This window comes from Chelmon rostratus, chromosome 3 (assembly GCF_017976325.1).
Source record: "Chelmon rostratus isolate fCheRos1 chromosome 3, fCheRos1.pri, whole genome shotgun sequence".
In the NCBI taxonomy this organism is placed as follows: Eukaryota; Metazoa; Chordata; class Actinopteri; order Chaetodontiformes; family Chaetodontidae; genus Chelmon; species Chelmon rostratus.
The window spans coordinates 9176772-9197287 of record NC_055660.1 but is presented as its reverse complement, the minus strand read 5'-3'; the positions used below and the strand labels follow the sequence as shown (position 1 = coordinate 9197287).

Genomic DNA, 20516 nt, shown 5'->3' with positions numbered 1-20516 from the left:
GCCCAGAGAAAAACAGGCTCCCAAAGTATTTTGAGCTGAATTGCACTGTTGTCGTTCAGTGGTGCATTTCAGGGGAAAAGGTTACAACGATAATCTCCCCAGTCATGCAACACTGAGGGGACACTGACTATATGGGCCCAAACTATCTCAAACTGTTTTTAATCTGTGTTATATTAGCCATTATAATGGCTATGATGGCTGAAGCTGAGCAGCCATCGTAGCCATGACAGTTTGTGGCTGTTCGTCAGCAGTGCAGTGAAATGTGTACAGTGTGTATGTCCAGTCTGATGTGAACAGATAGGACCCAGTTCCCTCATCTCATCCCATGAAGCATGAGGAAAAACAGAATAACAGAGCGGATGGCGAGAATACACAACCGACACCTGCATGTTATGAAGCGGTGGCAGGGTGCAGCCAAACTGACGGGACACAGGTGAGGTGAAGTTAAGATTTATTGCGGCCTAGGGGAAGAAGACTGGAGAGCAGGGTGGGGGCTGAAGGCTGGCTTGCTGGTGACAAGCAGGCTGAAGGCTGGCTGACTGGAGGTTAGCAGGACAGGGGGAAGCCTTGAGGCACTGGTGTGGGCAGAGGGACTGAGGGGAAGCGTTGTTAGGCGTGGATTACTTGGAGGCTAGGAGGTTGCCGGCAGGCAGGGAGACTGGCAGCCATGTTATGTCCGGGGACACAGAGAGACTGATTCATAATACTAAAGGTGAAGACACCAATCACTAAGAATATGCTTCGATTTGGCCTAGAGGTGTAGCTACCATAGAAGCTGAGACAATTTTGGTGACGAGTGGGAGCAGAGCCGGGGTTTAAACGCTGCGTGCTGATGAGCTGCAGGTGAGCAGACTGGCAGAGACGACGGGCTGATTGCAGACAGGTGCGTGTGATGAGCAGGGATCCAACAGCAAAGACAGCTGAGTGACAAGACAGGAATGAGACGCGCACACAGAAAACAAAACAGAGAGACACAGGGGAACAATGCTGGGCCTGGGGCTGTGACAGCTGGCTGCTCTCCAGACAATGCGTCAGTATGACAGACGTTGCTGCTTGCAATGTGTCGGTTAACTCCCACGGTCACAGTGCTTTATAAAACACCTTTAGTATGATGCTTTTTATTTCTGCCTTCATGTTGTGATTGCATCCTTGCGGTCTCTGAACACACCCTCGAAAAGTTTATTGACAGTAAATTGCTTCGTGCAAGCATTAAGCCGCCTGTCATTTGAGCGAGCTGTGACGTGGCCAGCAAACCCAAGCTGAAGAACTGTCTATGAGAAGAATCTTTTTACAACATACCAGCAGACTAATGACTACGCTCTTTACATGTATGTAGCCTTTAGAAACTTAAGCAACTCATTATATTGAGTGACAGTACATAAACTATTACAGTGGTTGACAAATTGTCTGTGTGTTAAGTAAAACTTTAATGTCCCTGAAGGGCAATTTGTCTTGCAGACAGCAGTCAATAACAAATACAATAAATAAGTAAACTAAGGTGGTCCATGCACTGTATACATGCCTACACAATAAACACAAGTACAGGTTGACGCCTACCTCACTGCTGTCAGTTGTCATTTGTCAACACAACCATCATTGAGGTCAGTGGGGAAAAGAAAAGGGAACTTTATCACATTCATCACTGGTCACAAGCCGAACCACATTGGTCTGAAAAGCCCACAGCTGAAGGAATAAGACCTCATGTATCTGTTCGTTGCACCTGTAGGGAGGTAAAACTCTGCCTCTATGGAAGCAAACTAATCTCATGATGTAAAAGGGTGCTAGGGGTCCAGCAAGATGGCCTGAGCTTTCCGTGTGGCTCTGACTTTCCCGGCAAGATTTTGTTTTTCACAGCAGAAGTTACCAAACCAACAGACCGTAGCAAAGATTAAAACCAGCTCGATAAGATAAGTCTAGAACTGTCAACATTAAAACTGCCAAGCTTCCTGAACAAAAACAGTCCAAAAAGGTGGGCTTCTCACCAAGGAGTAGTGACTTTTACAGTGAAACGCTTTGATAAAAGTGTCTAAGTTACAAATAAGAAATTAATGATCAGCAATAACAAAATCAATTTCAGAGTAATTTCATATAATGTTACAGCATGCAGTTCAACTTGTTAATTCCATGTAAAGAAATTAAACACTGGAACCAGCTGTTTTTGAATAGAATAAAGTGCTACAGTCCAACATTTTTGCAGATAAGAATAAAGCAAGGCATGGTGTTTATGGTGAGGGCTGACCTAATTTGAAAGCAGTAGTTCTTCGTCAATATTTATTTAAGCATCCCCATTCGAAGCACATGGATGTGCTTCTAGCCCTCCTGCGGTCATGAAAATGGAATCGTGACGGTGTTGTTATTACACAGCCTACTGGGAAACTTCGACGCAAAAATCCCCTAAAGGTTTTGCACACCCACACAGTTATCTGGGCTTATGCTCGGGCGGGTTTGGAGGAAGCAGTGCTGGGAAATAACTTGAGGTCACTGAAGTCCACACTATAAAAATAGTCAGGTGTTCTGCCCCAACAGGAACAACTGGAACTGACAAGGGATTGAGAGAGAGATAGACCGAGCAAACGCCCTGATGGCCTTGAGAAAGAAGCCAAATAAAATAGAGAAAACCAAATGCGTCACGCAAAAGACAAACAAGACTCAGAGTCTGAAGTCACGTTAGGGGCTCTGTGAGGCTGCACTTGGGCGCAATGGTGGTAGCTACAGTACGCAGACACGCTCACAATGACAGTTTTAACATGCCGATGTTCACCATCTTTGTTGTGCATGTTAGAATGCTGCACAATGATGGTGCTGGGTAAAGTCAGGGGATTACCAAAGGTATTCCAGTTGAGTTCCATCTTGAAGGCATGGATGTCTGTACTAAATTTCATGGCAATCCAGACAATAAGCGTTTCCATGAAAACCAGAGTCAACCTCACTGTGGTTCCAGATGAAAAGTCAGGGGACACCAAAGCCAGCAGACTTCTGCACAACATTAATTTTAACGTTTAACTGAATTTGTAACAGGGAAGCACAGATCACATCTACGGCTACCTCGTGTCGCCTCAGGTCATTTACCTCGTGAAGAGCTAACTGTTCCGCAACGTCAGACCCACAGCTGACAGACGACTTCAAAAATGCACACTGATGTATTTAGAGAAGACGACAAGTGACATTCTTCAAACGAGGCCGCTCCTCAGCTCTGTCCGGCTGACATTCTCTGCACATGCCCAACACAATACAGCCAGAGCATGAACAGAAGAGAACAGCCTATCAGCTTTCAGCAAGCTGGTGCTCACACAAATGTCACATGCGTTGGATACACAAACAATTCCAAGCAATAGCTGTCCACCTATTTATGGCACATGACAAGCACTTGAGGCCAACCGTTAAGATGACAATACAAAATGTGTAGTTAGTGACAGTAATGGCACCCTGAAATAGCAGCTTTTGTCTGTTTGAAAATTACAGCAAGCATTGAGGTGGAAACTTGCATCCTGTATTTATACAATACAGTGCTTTACTATGCGCCCGCCCATGACTTTCAATCACCCCCTTTGTCTGAATATGTGCTGTCAAATCGACTTTACTTCCATGTCTGTACAAATATTTCAGGACAAGACGTGACGCACAAATCAATACGTCAACACAAAAAGTGTAAAGAATGTTTATTTAGGCAATATCCATTCAATCACAAGTGTATGCATTAAAAAATATAAACAAACCAAAAAGATTGATCAAACCCACTAAGTACTAACAATATCATGTGGTAAATTAACTTGTGTTTGCAGACAATGCAGATGGGAATTCACAGCTTCAGTCTGGTTGCCATGAGCTCTTTGCTCTAGCGAGGTGGGAAACCTCGATGTGGCCCTCCTCTGCCCCTGAACCCTCCCCTGTCCCCGCGGAAATTAGGTCGGTTTCTTTCGCGGCCTCTGTCTCCGCCTCTTCCTGCATTTGGCCCACCACGTCCCCCTCTGGGTGCTCCGCCACCACGGTCCGACTTCAGCTTAGCAGGGGGAGACTTGGGCCGCAGCCGCTCTATTTCCTCGGTGCAGCCGGACAGGTGGGAGTTGGGCAAGGAAAAATGCGAGGCGTAGGTCTCTGGGTTAAAGTTACTATTTGTCAAAGTGGGACCCACTGTCAGCCAGCCTAGAAAGAGAGAGACAAAAAGGCGACAGCATAGGCGTTGAGAGACGAGCAGAGCCACAGAGGAAGGCGACACACTAAGGAACTAAAAGTCAACATGCGACATGCAGTTATCACCTGGTCTGATAGTTGAGTCTCGTCCAAACAGGTGCAACCTCCTGCGGCCCAAACAGAAATGCTCAATGATGTGGAAGATCTCCACAGGCTTCTCCACATTCCCCATCTCAGGCTCCTCGGTGATGATCAAGTCAATGTCCACATTGGCATGAATGAAGTCTCCATCAGTACTCCTGCGCACTGTTCCTTTGATTCCCATTAGGCAGTGTTCCTGGAGGGAATGTGTTGTGGACATCACAAGATGCAAATTAAATGCAAGTGAAATGCATCTCATGTAGATGAGTCTTGTAAGCTTTACATATACAGATTTTAAAGAAAAACAAACCCAAAAGCAATTAGATTGTGTAGTATTTACATTAGCATGAACATGCATTTCACATTTCTGGTGGGCCTGCGTGTGTGTATACCGCACCTTGGTCCTCTGGAAAACTGCTTTTGGGTCCAGTGCCTTGGTCTTGCCTGGGTTATTCTTGTTGGTCTTGATCCAGCAGATATCCTCACACCGCCTAAAGCCCCACTTCCTCAAACACTGAAACAGGTGTAATGAGGGTAGTTAAGTGTCATGATGGACTATGTACTGCATGGGCTAAACACGTACTTAATTTAGGGCTGTTAATTATTTACATTGATTAATCTGAGTGCATGGACGCATTACGACTCATCTACTGTACACATTCTGTTGTAAATCATACATCATATAAAATACAGAATCCACTATACAAGAGAAACCTACTTTATGAATTGCTGAAAAGTAGTTCAGACCAGCAGCAGTGATAGAAATTTTTTCCTGCTTTTGCTTGCACCACATTTCTGGGTAATCTGCACAAAACATCATGTTTTGGCTTTCATTCCAGTTTGGCTGGTTGCTTGTTCTTTGTTTGTAGTAGGTGAATGCTCCTTGAGATAGAAATAGCAGTGAAGCCATTGCAGAGAAGCAGCCGTCCATGTGCTATATTGTAATAAAGATCACTCTCTGCGGTCATGAAGTTTGTCCACACTTAGCCTTTTGCTGATTTTGGGAATGGCACAATTGAAACTTCCAAAACAATGAGTGACTTTTTATATCAGATCAAATTCTTCTGGTAGCCTGCAGTCGCAGATGTTCTCTAAGAAAATATAAACCTTGACGTCGTTTTGCCTCAATACAAATTTGAAACTTTGGTTTAATGACATTTGGACAGACAGTGAGGAGACCCTTGATCACACTCACACTGTGAATCGTGATGTGGTAGAAAAAAAAAGCATGCAGTGTAAAACATACCCACTCTAATAAAGATTAAACTAAAATCACAGACGACCAGCTTGTGACTCATTGCTGTTGACAAGTACAAAGAGGACACACGTCACACCAACGGCTGATAAAGAAAAAACAAAGATAATACAGTTCGTCTGCCAGCTTTCAGGAAAGGAAACTAGGGCGTTTCCGTAGCGGTGCTTACGCCGTGAATGATGTGGTATGAGCAGATGTATTCCAAATGTATTCACAGCGATTGTCGCAACATTTTGCAAACAGTTGCCTAACTCGGCTGTACGCTGAATGGCTGAAATGACTCAAATTAACACGCAGTAAAATTGTTAAGCATTTTCCTGTAAGTTCATGCATGCTCCTGATGAAGTGAGGGATCGTGTTACCATTCTGCCCAAGTCCAGGCCTTCACCAGAGCCGCACCAGAGAAAGACAAAGGAACGCAGGGCTGAGATCTCCTCGATTTCCAGTTTCATGATCTACAAGAGCAGAGAAGGGAAAGAGGAGTGAGTATTGAATGAGGGAGTGAGTATTTTATGCAATCTAGCTGTTTTTTACTGTCTGTTTTGCACTGTGCTGCCAGAATGACAAAGGCAAATGTCCCTTTCTTCTAATGTAACAGACAATAGTTTTAAGAGAAGATATACTTTTATTGTCCCCGTGGGGAAATTTTTCCCCAGTTTTGTTGTCTTTATGTACTAGTCATAAATGGCCGTCACTTTTCCTTTCCCTGAGGTAGAGCCATGTCATGAGAGACATGAAGGGACTGCCATTTCGGATGATTCTGCCATCCCATCACATCTGCATGACATTCTGGATCCTTGTCGCCCTCTACTGGGAGACGATCAGAAGCACACTCCCATTGATTTGCACTCCCATTCTCTTTACACTATGTATCAAACATACCTTAGAATTTTGTTAGAGGTTTTTCAGTGCGACCTTTAGTGTGTATTTATTCAAAAACCAGGCAAACATGCGTACGTACATCATCCCAGGTCCAGAAACGTTCAGTGTGGCTGATGCCTGACTCTCTGTAGTATTCCTCTAAGGGAGGCTCAAGCAGGATTACATCAAACTTGCACTTCAAATCCTGCAGGTCAAAGTGCTCTGGGTCAGCCTGGAGGTACCTAAACACACAGACACCAACGCCTTAAAGAGAGTCGACACTTTTCAAAACAGCTGATGCCAGCTAGAAACGGACGGCGTCTTCTGAAACCAATTTATTTTCTATGAGTATAATCTCACCAACCAATCATGCAAATAATTACTCCAGCATTCACATCATCATTTAACATACATGGGAGGGGTGTTGGTGGTGGAGATGAGTTCGTCCTTCAGTCTGATCAGCTCTCGAAGTTTCGGGTATTCTTCAAATCGGTCGGCCAAGCCTGAACCACAGACGACAGGGAGGTCATAGCCACACACAGGCCTGCACATGTACTTGAAAATCACGCTCAGGCAAGCACACACTCACCGACGTCTCTGATGAAGTTTTGTGGCCTGTGCCCCGTGTCGACGAAGTGCTGACAGTAATCATTGTGAGGGTTCAAGCTCTGGGTACCCTGAAAATGAATGAAAGAATGAATGTGATACAATGAATACGATGGCCGGGAAAAAGGGTAATTCCAAAAATATATTGGCATAAACAGAGACAACATAGAGCAGATACAGTACGAGTAACTCTACTCAAGCACACCACTGGTTCTGATACAATTTCTGCACTATCATTCTAAATAGAGACAGTAGAACAATGACCACTTAGAACCCCTAAATTTGACTGAATAACGATACCACTTCAGATTTATGTGGCTAATTTTTATTTAATCAGCGAGACTGACCCCATAACGGAAGTAATACATTGTGTACACACTCTCCACCACAACAAAAGCACATATTGTGTATTGTAATTACAATTGATATTTGTGTAATTAAATCATACACTTAAATTGGCTGTAACCGCTAATTACAGTGAAACTCAAAGCATTCAACCATTAGAAACTGAGGCCAGGTGAACTGTGTGACGATGTTACCAACATTCCATTCGCTTTGCTGAAGCTTAGATAGAATAAAACTCGTCCGTCCAGCTTTGGATCACGAGTTTAAAAGATCACTGCTCCATTGTTTAAGGAAGGAATGGCTGATGATAACTTCATGCCAGGGCTGAGTGATCAAATTTCATTTTCAATACAGTATATGCAGCGATCGTGAAAACAAGACAATCGAGATAGAACGAGTACTGTTTCATGCGCCGCACCCCTTTGCTTTGGAGCAGGCCCCTTTCACCCCTCCCTGAAGAACCAGACTCACTTTCAGCCGGGCTGTGGCATGTTTAGTTCAGCTAGAGCCAAGAGAGCCTTTGGTCAACAAGAAAGGTAAAACTAATTTTAGCTGTTAGACAGGAAGATATCACATGATGCGCACAGCAAGCGCACGTACACACAAACACTCATTCACAGGGAAGTTTTGTTGGGGGAGCGGCAGTCGCGGTTGTTGCGCGCTGCAGCAGTCCCAGAACCTCGTACAAATAAGTGAGAGGAGAACCTAAGCATATGACAGCTTGCAGAACATGTATTGGCTCTCTACAGTGATGACTCTGTGTGTGTGTGTAACATGTCCAGACCTGATAAGTGTGTCACTGGTCACCAAACATATTCAACACTGAATGAGTCAGAGAAAACTCACATGAATCACACAGATACAACCCGGATTGAAGGACATGCTGACGCCCCTGATGCTTGTTTTTCAGTTCAGTTATTCATGTTCAAGGAAATCTGATTCGGATTTTTGCCATAATCGAGCAGCCCTACTTCCTGCACACCTGACAATGACACAGCAAAATCTTTATCTGAATGTTTGATCTTTTCATTTACTCTTTTTTCATTTTGTAAGTGAGGGTAAATCTAGGAATCTAGAAAACAGACTAGTTTTGCATCTCCAAACCATCTGAAATTCAATGAGATGGAATTTAATGCAAGAATTGGTTCAGTGACAGCAGCCGCTGCAGTTGATGCTGGTCATGGTGACAGTAATGGTGCACTCAGGGATTGCTGACCTGAAGAATGCACGTTTGACCTAATTTTCCTATGATGTGATGTTATTATTATTATAATATTGAACATGAGACTTACACAAACACACTTTTTTAAAGATGCACAAATATGGCTAAAATGATCACATTTACTTATTTTTCTTTGAGAACACAACTGCATTACTGCACCTTCATTGGGTGAATATATAACAGCAGCTCCCATTCAGCAAGACCAATTCCAATAATGCTTTGAAAGTACAGAGTTGTCAGGCTGTGTAACTCAATCTGAATACCTTTGAGTTTTATGAGGCTCTTCTTTCTGCTAGTGTCCTACAAATGTTACAAGTATTACCTCTGCGGATTGCTTATATGACCAAGAACTGGTATTACAAGAGCAATAACAACCTTTCTGGCATCAGTTATTGTTGATAAGCTGCTTCATACATTCAGGAAACCTGGTTATTTATGTCAATGAAGCAATGAAAACACACCTAATTTGCTTTTTAATTAATGCAACATTCAAAAATAAAACATTGCTTGACAGGCTACAAAAACATAATTAGTGAGACAAACAGTTATATTGTGTGTGTAAAAGAAGGAGACAGCTAGTTTTTCTAACCTTCAGGAAAGTACTTGAGTCCTTGTACACCTCCTCATATGGGTTGCTTTCGTCGGGCTGCTGCACCTCCACCTCATCCTAACACATACACACAGAATCCATATTTTTATTAATGAACAGAACCTTTATCTGCTGTGAGGTATGTGTGGTTGGTTGATGAATGCAACTGATTTATAAAATGTGAGAGAAATGAGAAAAATGATAGCTACAACCCATAGTAACAAATAAATAAGAAACAAAGAAGTTGGGATAACAAATAGAGGGAAAAACACAAAGTACAAAAAAGGCCTGACAAGATTTTTGTTCTCAAATCAGTCACAAGGAAAACAAAGTTTAAATGGGGACGCTGTCAACCCTCTTATTCTGGCCACATGTCACTTACACTCTATGCTCAAATATCTTAATGGATAAATCCATCTAAAATACATCAAGAGTCAACTGACACTTCTCCTGGCTGAGAAAAGAGAAACGCAACAGTTTTGGGTGGTGGCCAAATTTGTGTTCACAACATGCAGCCACAATATGACACAATGACATCTAAACAGGTTAACTAATGAAACGCTAATTAAACATGAATCTGACACATTAAAAACTGTCTGCTTAGTTTGTCCAACTGGTTCTGCAGTTATTTGAGTTGTATGATGTATTAAAAATGGCTAAATGGAGCACAGGCACACACACTGACTTGCAGAGAGGACTTAACCCAGACAATGGTCATCAGTTTCCTTTAGCCCTTTGGCCAATCTTTGTAACTAATAATTAGGAACAATACATAGCTCTGCTGTTAAGACCGCTCTACAAAGACCTGACTAACACGTCAAGATTCTAAGGCAAGGGCCCTCCCAGAAGGGACCGCACCTTTCCAAGGCCTTGACAACAGGATTCCTGCCCATTTTCCATTACAAATTTTTTCTGATCATATGACATTTGAGTACAAATAGTTAAATGTTTATTACGTAAATAAATATTCATAATTTATTTGTTCTCTTTAATGAATAAGAAGCGAAAAGTTAATACACTTTTCACAGCGTCTGGGCAGCCTTGCCACGCCACTGTGTCCATGGAAACGACAGTAAGCGCACCAAGATAGTCTGTTTACTTTTCTGATTACTACGTTGCATAACATAAATGTTCAGACTAACTTAAGGTTTGTTTATTTGTGATGCTATGCATAAATGCATTTCAAAGGTGTTGCTGCATTTTCTTTCAAACTAATTTGGTTGCGGATGTCCACGTTTGTTACAGTTAAAAGGCACTTGACACAGGGTGTGACATGCAGGCATATAAGACACTCTGCTTGCATGATCAATTTATATTTTAGAAATTCTGTATTTTACAGAACGGAATAGGGGAAACAGCCTGGAAACACAAATATTTTTCCATACTTATTCTGACCTAGAAATTACTAAAATCAAAATTTTGCACTTTTCCATACTGTGTAGGAACCCTGTGAGGAACAACCTGCCAAAGAATTTCATCTGATTTTGTCTCCTCATGCTGATTTTGTTTTCATGCTGTAAATCACGTGCAACACATGTTTAGAAAAGTGCCGTATTGATCAGGTCTATCATCACCTCACCTTTTGTTCTTCCACATCGTCCTCTGTGTCCTCTCCCTCCGTCTGTGCCTTCCTTTTGGAAGGCGCAGCTGAGCTATCGAGTGATGACCTGCAAGACACAAACATTGGAAGTACGTCCCCAGATTCAATGTCTCACTAAAGCACAAAATCAACACTTTGGCACTGATGAGACAAAACTGGCGAGCAAGATGGACAAATGTTTGCAATGACATGTTAAAGGCGAGGGGAGGGGAGCTGTTGAATGTAGAAAAGTGAGAGAATTTAATACGCTTACTATGTGCACAAATACAGGGACCAAATCTCCCAAAGAACCGCTTGGCACTCCATGCAATGTTGTGTTCCTCGAGCCATTAAGTCTGAGTGTTTGTGCAGACACTGAGCATATTAAATTCTCTGACTTTTCTGCTTTCAACAACACCCTCCTTTCCTCTTCCTGTTATCACTGACCTGTTCGGACAGCCTTTTCCCACTGTTTTGAGGATCAAATTATATCTTACCTGCATGTTTCTCTTGTCTCCTCAATCTCCTTCAGTTCATCTTTACTGTTAAGCACAGCTCCAATACTGTCTGCGCTTTCAGCTCCCAGCTGTGGTGAACACAAGAAAGAGAGGGTAAGTGTACAGTCACATATAATCAAAGTCTAGTAGTCTCCTTCACTTTTAAAATGCATTTCGTAGCGTTTTTATGCAACTCTTAGCTACATCTGTTACATTTACTGTAAGTTTATTTACACTTGTGGTAACTATACTGGCTCACATAGTTTCAACGTGACCGTGTCATTCATTTCCAGTTGCAGTAAAGTTATTTGCGCCTTGAGTCCACTCGAGGGCGACCAATGTTAATGTTTGAGAGATTTATCAGCCATATGTGCGGTGAACTGTCCCTGTTCACCACACAGTTAAAAATACATCTTAATGCAACATTCACACTTTGTTTACAGACACAAATTAAATGAGTGGTTAGTTGTCAGATTAGCTACTGGCTAACAACAACATGGGGCTCACAGTTAACTTGCCTGTTGAGCCAAAAGCTGCCGCCTAAGTTTTTGTCGCTCGCGAATCTCTTGGAGTCGACTGTTCATTTCCTCCCTTGTAATGTTTCCTAAATGACTATTAAATGCCTGTGGTTATTGTTACATCCAAACCGTATATAAATGTGATTAACCAGCTCGGTAGCCAACAATCGGCTACCGTGGAATAGCCGCTAAAAAAAAAATATCACAATGGGTGTACTCGTTATGTATATAGTGGCGCACCGTTCAGCCCTCCTGTTAAGGGCTTGATGTGAGCGGAGTTAGTCGTTAAAATAAAGTGTTAAAGACACCCGGTTGCGGCTGCTTTGTGGTCTTTGTCTTATTCGTGTATACTGAGGCGGTTTTAGTATTCGCCATGGTCTTACCAGCCGGTTGGAGCGGGTCAAGCGGCGAACGGCTTATTGCGTGCCGACTCCGTCTATCTGGTGTCGGTGTACGCCGTTTTGCATGAAGAGTCGACACTTTTTGGGATTGAATGGACGCCGTTTGATGACGTAATCAGACAGGGCGCTTTCTTTCTCCAATCAAAAGAGCCCCCCCCCCTCTCTCTCTCTCTCACACACACACACATATTCAGACTCAAAATCATCTCTCATAAAGTGTTTTAGTCTGTCATCACATACAAGCTTCGGGAGAGGAGACATGGAGAGAGCATGTTTAATCATCCACCACCATACCGAATCACCATGTGATTTATGAATAAACACTAGGCTTGAAAATAGTCTATGTTATTGTTGAAGACGATGAGCATCAGAAATCTTACAGGCACAAACAAAACTGACTTTGAAGAAAACCTAACACCCAAAACCCAATTAATCAAATACTAGCTAATTAGCCACATTTTAAAGTTTTGGGAGCCCTAAGTGACCATGTTCTGAAAAAATAATACTACTACTACTTACAGTAATTAACACATTATACTGAATGGGTTCTACTTTGCTCCGATTTAATTTGCTTCAGATATCATAAAATACTTTGACTCTCTGCAATTGATTTAAATGGTATAAAATCGCAATATGGGTGGGAAATTGCGAGTATGAATTTTCGTTGGGGGGGCTGTCTACCCATTAGCCCACGTAAATAGGAGTTTCATTGATCCGCGTCGTTTTGCCTCCCTCGGTTCTCACTCCCGTCCCGCGGCTGGGCGATGAGCCTGACTGAAGCGCGTCTCCTCGCCCGATGAGACAAGCCACCGTCCTCAGCGTCCCGCAACCTGAGACCGACCATGAATTGGGCTTTTCTCGCTCTCGCAGCCGCACTTTTGGCTGCAAATAGCGGATTCTGTTATTCCAGCAGCGTCCCTTCATTCATCCTGCCGTTCACTGATTGCGTCCAGAGCCGCGGGAAGGAGGGTTTCTACCGGGGAGCGATAGACGTCACCGAGTCCGGCACCCGCTGCATGAACTGGACCGAGGTGGCCGGCTTCAAGGAGCGCTACCCGGGCAAGGGAATAGGAGAGCACAACCACTGCCGCAACCCGGACGGCAGGATCCGACCCTGGTGCTTCTTCAGGAACCACAGGGGACGAGCAGACTGGGGGTACTGCGACTGTAAACAAGGTAGACACGAAGGCCTTTAACCACACAGCAGTGGTGTATTTTGTTGGGATCCATGATGTAACATCCATAGAAATATGACGAACAGTATATACTGGACACCAACGAGCTGAAATCCACTAATAAAGTGAAGGTTAATTTAAAAGTTAATGCAGACTGCTGCAGTCTAAGTAACATCTGACAGGCTAGATTCATTTTTATTTGGGCTGATGAGGAGCAAAGCAATACAGTGCAGTGATTTTTGCAGTGGTGTGCAACTGTGTTAATAATTTTCTACCTCCAATTGTGTTCAACTCAGAAAGCCCACGCAGAAGTCATTAGAGGGGACACACCTTCAGTATCCCAGGTGTGACTGTAGCGTATGCAGTTGGCAAGTCTAAGCACATTTATGATGTAATGAATGCACAGGTATTTGCTTAATGTGCTGTGTTTGGCAATGACACAGTCTCAGGGCTCACTGGTGTGAGATGGCAAAGTGTGGGTAGGCTAAATAAAATCTCAGATTTAACGTGTGCAACGTCACATAATCAATACCTATCAATCACCCAGGCTCAAACTGCAGCTGACATGAACAGTAAGCACAAAGCGGGCCCCTTCATCTCTGGACTGATGATAGAAGGAAGACAGAAACATAGGTGGAAGAAATAGAGTGTGTGATTTCTATCTGGCATTAGACAAGCAGCCTGTGGTATTTTTAGTCTTGGAGTGTGTTGGCACAGCATCGGGTAAATTATCTTCCTGTAATTGAGACATGGAATTGACATACATCGATTAAATATGTTTGAACCCTCAGGAGGGGTCACCAAAATGTGGGGTCTTCTGAGTTTGTGACCTTTGGAGAAAACACACACAGGATGTTCTCTCTTATTTAAGTTGAGATATGCTGATGGCAGTAAGAGGCAGGGGGTCCTCCTTGCATGTTGTATGTGTGTTGGAGTGTGCACTCTCACACTCTCTGTTGCCTCAATAACCCAGATATATCAAATGGGTGCAAACAAAGCAATCAGATGACTCCAACTACAAACAATATGCACCCACGCACACACGTCTTTCGTCACGTTTTATTTTAGCCAGTAATAAAATGCATTGTACGGCAGTGAGGCGTAAGGAAACTGCTTTTATTCTTGGGGGCAAAGAAAACAAATGGACAGTGCGGAACGATTAATATGTCGCTTGCCGTGACAATAAAAATGACAATCCACGGAGCAGAGTCAAATAGTCATACTGTCTTATACTATAGGTACTATAGGTACTATTTTTATCTTTTTTTTTCTTTTTATAGTCTAGCTGTGATCTGATAACACACAAAATGTTCTGTCATGCACTGCAGTGAAAAGAGAACTTCTGCATGCAGCTGTCTTTTGATGTAGACAGATTCACTGCCTCATTTATAAGACAGTCGCACGCCCGTATACGTGCTCTCCTGTCACTGTTAGAAAATCAAATGCAGGCTTCCTCCCTCCGCCTTTTCTTTTTACACTCGTATTGAGCTGCGTGTCATCCAGCTGCCTCTTCCCTGTTTCTTAACACCCTGCTTGTTTATACATTTTGACACAGCGTGGCACATCTTTTATCTCCTTTGTGTCATCTTTTATCCCCCATTTTCTATGTGCTGTGTTATTACACATCCGCTTTTCTCCAACCCTCTTTCCATCCCAGGCTCCGTGCGTCTGCAAGGAGGCCGCTCCAAGCTAGATGGCAGGGTGGAGGTCTATCTGGCAGGCGTGTGGGGGTCTGTCTGTGGCGACGACTGGGGGGACGAGGACGCTGCAGTGGTTTGCAGACAGCTGGGCAAGGGGTGAGAGAGCACACACATGCGCTCAGACATGCACTGTTTGCCGCTCTCTGCCTGCCTCTGCCGCTCACATGCATGCACATTCAGACACAGGTGCAAGCGTGATCACCATCTGCAATGTGGATTCACAATGGGAAGCTGCTTTCAGAGGTCTGACATATGGCAAGAGTGTGATGGAAATTTGGAGGGAATGTTAGAGAATTTCACAACGTTTCGGACCCACATATGCATGCACTCTCCCCGCAGTCTTTGTACTTTTCTTGTGACCCTTGCATTCCAACCCCCCATTCCCCAGAGGTATTTAAATACCTCAAGTGCTCAGCTATTTACCTTGTTACCAACTCTCTCTTTGTTTCTTTCTCACACATGCAGTCACACACACACACACACATGCATGACTTTTTCTGATGGTCCCGAATTATGAGATGCCGATTTTCTTGAGGGAGCCAGTGGTCAGATCATGCATATATCGACAGTGTTCATAAGCTGGGGTGCAGTCAGCTGAGAAAGCGTCTGATTTCCCCGGAGAACAGAGACGTTCTGTGCGATCACTACACATGTTGACAGTAACACCAGCGCTGGCATGCACGCCGACATGAACACATGCCTGTGTGTACATATTCACACAGGACTCAATGAAAGTCCACAGCGGAAAGGAAGGAGGGCAAATGTCGGCCATATGTCAGCTGGAATCATTGGTGATGACTTTCACGTGGCCGGTTATTGAAAGCTGTTGGGTGTAAAACTGCTGACCGTATTGGCCCTGGAATGGCAGCTCATGAACATACACATGGCTCAAGGCTGCTGCTACCAGGCTAAACCAGCTGCTCTGCTCTTGTTCTGGCTGCAGGATTTATCCCAGATGACATGAAAAAAGAAGTGCCAAGCACCTCTAATTAGTTTGTATTTCTCTTAAAAAGTGTTTTAACAGTCCCATGAGACTGAGTTTGTTGTTTGATGTCAGTTTAGGGTTTTTTTTAATAAAGGATTTCACATCAATGAAAGTAACTTGTTTGCTTATTGATCCCCTTTCAGGATCTCAGGTCGTGCACGTGCAGTTCCCCTGTTCCGTCCTAGCACGGCCAAGCTCCATTGGAGGGCGGTCCATTGCCAGGGAGATGAGCCAGACCTGCTCCAGTGTCCTAAGACTACCTGGAACGGAGGGGAGTGTTCCCTGGCTGCAGCCATCACCTGCATGCAGCAGCAAGGTAGGCACTCCTCATGGGGAATTACAGGTCTGTGATGGATGAATATAATGAGATTTGATGGCTCTACAAAGCCTCTGTAATTCCGCAACCCCTGCTCAGTGTTAGAATTGTCTTCAGTATATACTTTAATACGAAAGAGCCCCTGCATTTTGTGTCAGCCTGCACAGACCATGTGTGAACGTGAGTATTTATGCTTGTGTGTGTTTCAGCTGTAGTGGCGCTCCCTGTACGGCTGGTGGGAGGCCGATCGGGGTCAGAGGGCACAGTCGAGGTCTTCCATGCAGGCCAGTGGGGTTCCATATGCGACGACCAATGGGACGACAGTGATGCAGAGGTGGTGTGTCGACAACTGGGGCTGAGGTGAAGGGGGCACACGCACACAGATATTTATCCTCAGTTTACATTCACATTAATTCCAGCCAACAATCAGCATAAAGGCAATACATTGTGAGCATGAGAAAGTGAGGAAAAAGTGTGACAGAGAGATCGAGTAGGAAGCTGAGATGAGTTAATGTGGGTGTCCAGCCGTCTGTCTCTCCCTCTGTCTCCAAAAGTATGAGAAGTATTCTTTCCATTCGGACACACAGAGAGAGGAGCGAGCAGTAAAGAACATCTGGGGGTCAGATAATGAATCAGGCTCATTGTTCCTGCACAAATTCTAGTACCACAGAGATATGCATATTTAGCAACACTATATTCTCCGCAAATGTTCCTGTATGCATGTCTTGTGCATGCCACTGCGGTGTTGGTGTTGCAGTGTTAATGTATGCACAGATGTGCGTGGCAAGCGATTTCTCCAAGATTGATCGGAAATGAAATAGGTTTATTCCGTTCAATTTCCAGATTAAGCAAATGCAGCATGCTATACCTGTTTTTTTGTGAGTCACGGCCTGTCAGTACATCTGTTTTTAATTGTATCAGCCTTACTGCAAACCTGGCTCTCTATTCTTCTCTCTCCTCTCTTTGTAGCGGTGTGGCCAGGGCATGGGGCCAGGCACATTTTGGCAAGGGTTCAAGCCGTGTGTGGCTGGATGAGGTGCGCTGCACAGGCAATGAGCTCACTCTGGAGCAGTGTCCAAAAAGTGCCTGGGGGGAACACAACTGTTTGCACTCTGAGGATGCAGGAGTGTCCTGCAGCCCTCTTACAGGTAGAACAACACCTGCCTTAGCATTGGTGATCCATAATATTCACAAAAACAAGTGAAATGCACACGTATTTATCATGGCAGATGGGTTTGCATGTGCCCATGACTGCCGAAGCCTTGTTAGCGGAGACAATACACTGTTCTCCAGTTTGTCCAGCACAGGTGTAACTGATAACATCAAGAATGGCTGCATTCCATTTATATTTTCTGGTGCTAAGACTGTGGCACTGAGCAATAGAGCAGTCATTAATGTTCTTAGCCACACCATAATCACACAGCCTATGGGTGATCACACTGGTGATCTCTTAAACTGTGTTATAGCCACACCGGAAAGTCAGTATGTTTTCTCTGAAAAAAATATGGCAAATTGGTTTCAGGAGGGAAAAAAACAAAGACCCTTATCAGAAGGGTGCAAGGCTCCCTCCTTTAGCCAGCTGAGCTTTTAGGACGCCAGGCCTGGAAATATGGAGGCTGACCATTGCTCATCCTCAAACAGCGAGCAATGTGGGAATGGGTCTGTGTGGTCTAAGTCTGGTGTGTTGCCAGGTGACCAGAGTGTGAAGGCAGAGGTCTTAAGGACTGAGCCCTGGCTGCAGCCCAAACAGGATCTCACAAAAACCTTTTTTTTTTGCCATAACTGCAGCCAGAAACGAGTGCATTATCTATGATTTTCTCAGTAGTTGCAATGCAATTTGCAGAATTTTTGTTGCTATTCTGTGATCAATAACAATACTTTGAAATGTAGGCCATAAGAAAATATCTACATGCATATTCGAGAGGGCATTGCCTAACTCTCTGTCTGTCTATATTTGTTTCTCTGCTTGTCCAGATGGCACTGTCAGGTTAGTAGGAGGTGCAGTCAGTCATGAAGGACGTTTAGAAGTCTTCTACCGTGGTCAGTGGGGGACAGTGTGCGACGACGGCTGGACAGACTCCAACACACAAGTGGTGTGCAGACAACTTGGTTACAGGTAATGTGAAGCATTCATGCCCCTGGACAGGCACATGCGCATCCACTCACATTACTCACTAATAATTCAGAAAAATGTGTGTATGTGTGTGTGTGTCTGTGTACATGTGCACCTTGCAGATCAGGTGCGACTCTCCTTTCTGAGGGACTAGACATCAGCCCAGTCCCACGATTCGGTGTGGGGTCGGGTCCCATCCTTTTGGATGATGTGAGCTGCACAGGGAAAGAGCCCAGCCTATTGCTGTGCAACAAGAGGGAGTGGCTCCGTCATGACTGCACACACCATGAAGATGTTAGCCTTGCATGCAGCCCTGAGCGCAACGGAGAGAGTCTTCCAACTAGTAAGACGATCTTATCTTACTGTAAGACATGCTTTAAAGGTTACAGACAGCATAGACACCATGAATGTGTGAGAGAGGCTCAGTGTAACCTTTAAAATGTTGGTGGTTAGACGCTGATATGTACATAATGTCTGTGCATTTATCACTGTTTTTAGACTTTACAAGACTAATAGCAGTAACCATAGTGCTGCTTTAAACTGTAGGTTAGTTTGCAATAACAACACACCTGGAAATGCGTTGTCTGTGTGGGGGTGTTTGAGGTTAGAGGTGGGAGGTTTGCAAGTTAGCGAGCGCATGCGTGGCCAAGCTTTCAACTTTTCTGGCCAGTGTTTCAGGAAAATCGGTTTGGATTCAGGTATTTGCCTTCGTAAATGGTGATGGTATTTCTTTATTGTTTTAGATTGATTGCCATTGCTGAATACAAGTCATCCAGCTCCTTTGAATTATGGGGTGCCTCAGGGTTCAGCCCACAATCTGTTGTATTTTTCATTTCACATAATTTAAAGACAAAATTTCAGTTTCCATTTACGAGCACATTTAACCAAGATGTGTTTCTCTTTGGATTCAACTGAAGTTGAAAATGTTCTGAAGTTTAGTTCATTCCAATAAATCCAAAATTCCCGATCATACATGTAGATTCTTCTCACCGTGGTTTACTCTTCTCCTATGTTACCACTCGTGTTACCAATGGCACGACTCACTCCTGGTGTCATTTTATACAATAAACTACAATCAGTAATTCAGTCCTGTTTCCTGTCCTGTGTGGATGCTGCAGACCAATTTCCTCTGAGATCCAGTAGGAAAGTGCAAAAAGCTACTGTTTTAGCATATCTGCACTGGTTACAGAGGTGACTGGAATGTGTATTTAAATCACTTTTATGGATAATACGGAGCACTGCCCCTTTTATGGCTAAATTCCCCCTGAGATCCTCTTGTGGTTCCTTTGTAGTGGGTCCTAGGTGGAGACTAAAACTATCAGGATTTACCATCTGGGTCCCTCAACTCTGGAATGACTAACCAGATGAGATCAGACTCGCTAGGTCTTGGGGGTTTTTAAAATCTTGTTTAAAATCCCCTTTCAGCAATATATTGTACCGGAATTTCTACTGCACTTTAATTGCTGTTTGTACTTCATATTTTCTTGCCTTGTCTGCTCTATATGCTTTCCGAAGGACAAGAATTAAGATCAACAATAAGACATGCTGATGTTAATATCATTAAAAATAGCCTAAAATAAGGACTGTAGCAGCCAAAGAGCACACACACTTGGCAGTATGTGGCAGTAGGCAGTAAAGAACAGGAAACCAAAGGATGAAAGTGTCTGTGTCATTTCCTTTCGCTTCATAAACCCAGGTAATGGAAGTGTAAGCTGATCTGAAATCTGTTTCTAAGATCGCTGCCAAACTCGACCTGCAGCCAATTGGATCTCACCTTACTTAGAAGAGGAAAACTAACATTCTCCAAGAGACAGATAGAGGATGATGTAAGTCATGCTACCTCTAATAGGCGCAGCTGTTAGATGGCTTCTCCTGCCTTAATAACTGGGTCGCTTGGAAAGTCATTGTAATTAAATGGACCTGAAGCAAACCTTTACCTAAAGTTAGGTCCTTCTCATGCTATTACTCCTCCTAATGGCAGGATCCTAACTACCACGCAGCAGTGGACTGACACGTTTTTAAACCATCACATAACACAAAATCAGCATAACCTCTCACCTCTTGATAAGACGATGCAGAAGG

The 20516-nt window shown here is 43.8% G+C and overlaps 2 protein-coding genes across 4 annotated transcripts in view; one reads left to right on the top strand and one right to left on the bottom strand.

Moving 5' to 3' along the window:
* Window positions 1-3642: 3642 nt before the first annotated feature.
* Window positions 3643-11921, bottom strand: mettl14 (methyltransferase 14, N6-adenosine-methyltransferase subun). The gene is made up of 11 exons (XM_041965181.1): window positions 11745-11921; window positions 11227-11315; window positions 10730-10817; window positions 9151-9228; window positions 6978-7065; window positions 6801-6891; window positions 6489-6630; window positions 5890-5982; window positions 4670-4786; window positions 4258-4468; window positions 3643-4143 (listed from the first exon to the last, which is right to left on the bottom strand). The coding sequence occupies exons 1-11, from the start codon at window positions 11808-11810 to the stop codon at window positions 3836-3838; spliced, it is 1371 nt and encodes a 456-aa protein (XP_041821115.1). The 5' UTR covers window positions 11811-11921; the 3' UTR covers window positions 3643-3835.
* The window catches only part of prss12 (serine protease 12), a 24380-nt gene continuing 15150 nt past the window's right edge, over window positions 11287-20516 (top strand). For 2 of the 3 annotated variants that reach the window (XM_041965160.1, XM_041965151.1), the window contains exons 1-7: window positions 11348-13321; window positions 14978-15116; window positions 16149-16321; window positions 16531-16681; window positions 17291-17469; window positions 18296-18437; window positions 18557-18777. In XM_041965160.1, the coding sequence (XP_041821094.1) occupies window positions 12988-13321; window positions 14978-15116; window positions 16149-16321; window positions 16531-16681; window positions 17291-17469; window positions 18296-18437; window positions 18557-18777 (1339 nt within the window). In that variant the 5' untranslated portion in view covers window positions 11348-12987. The other variant, XM_041965168.1, reaches the window with a different exon arrangement.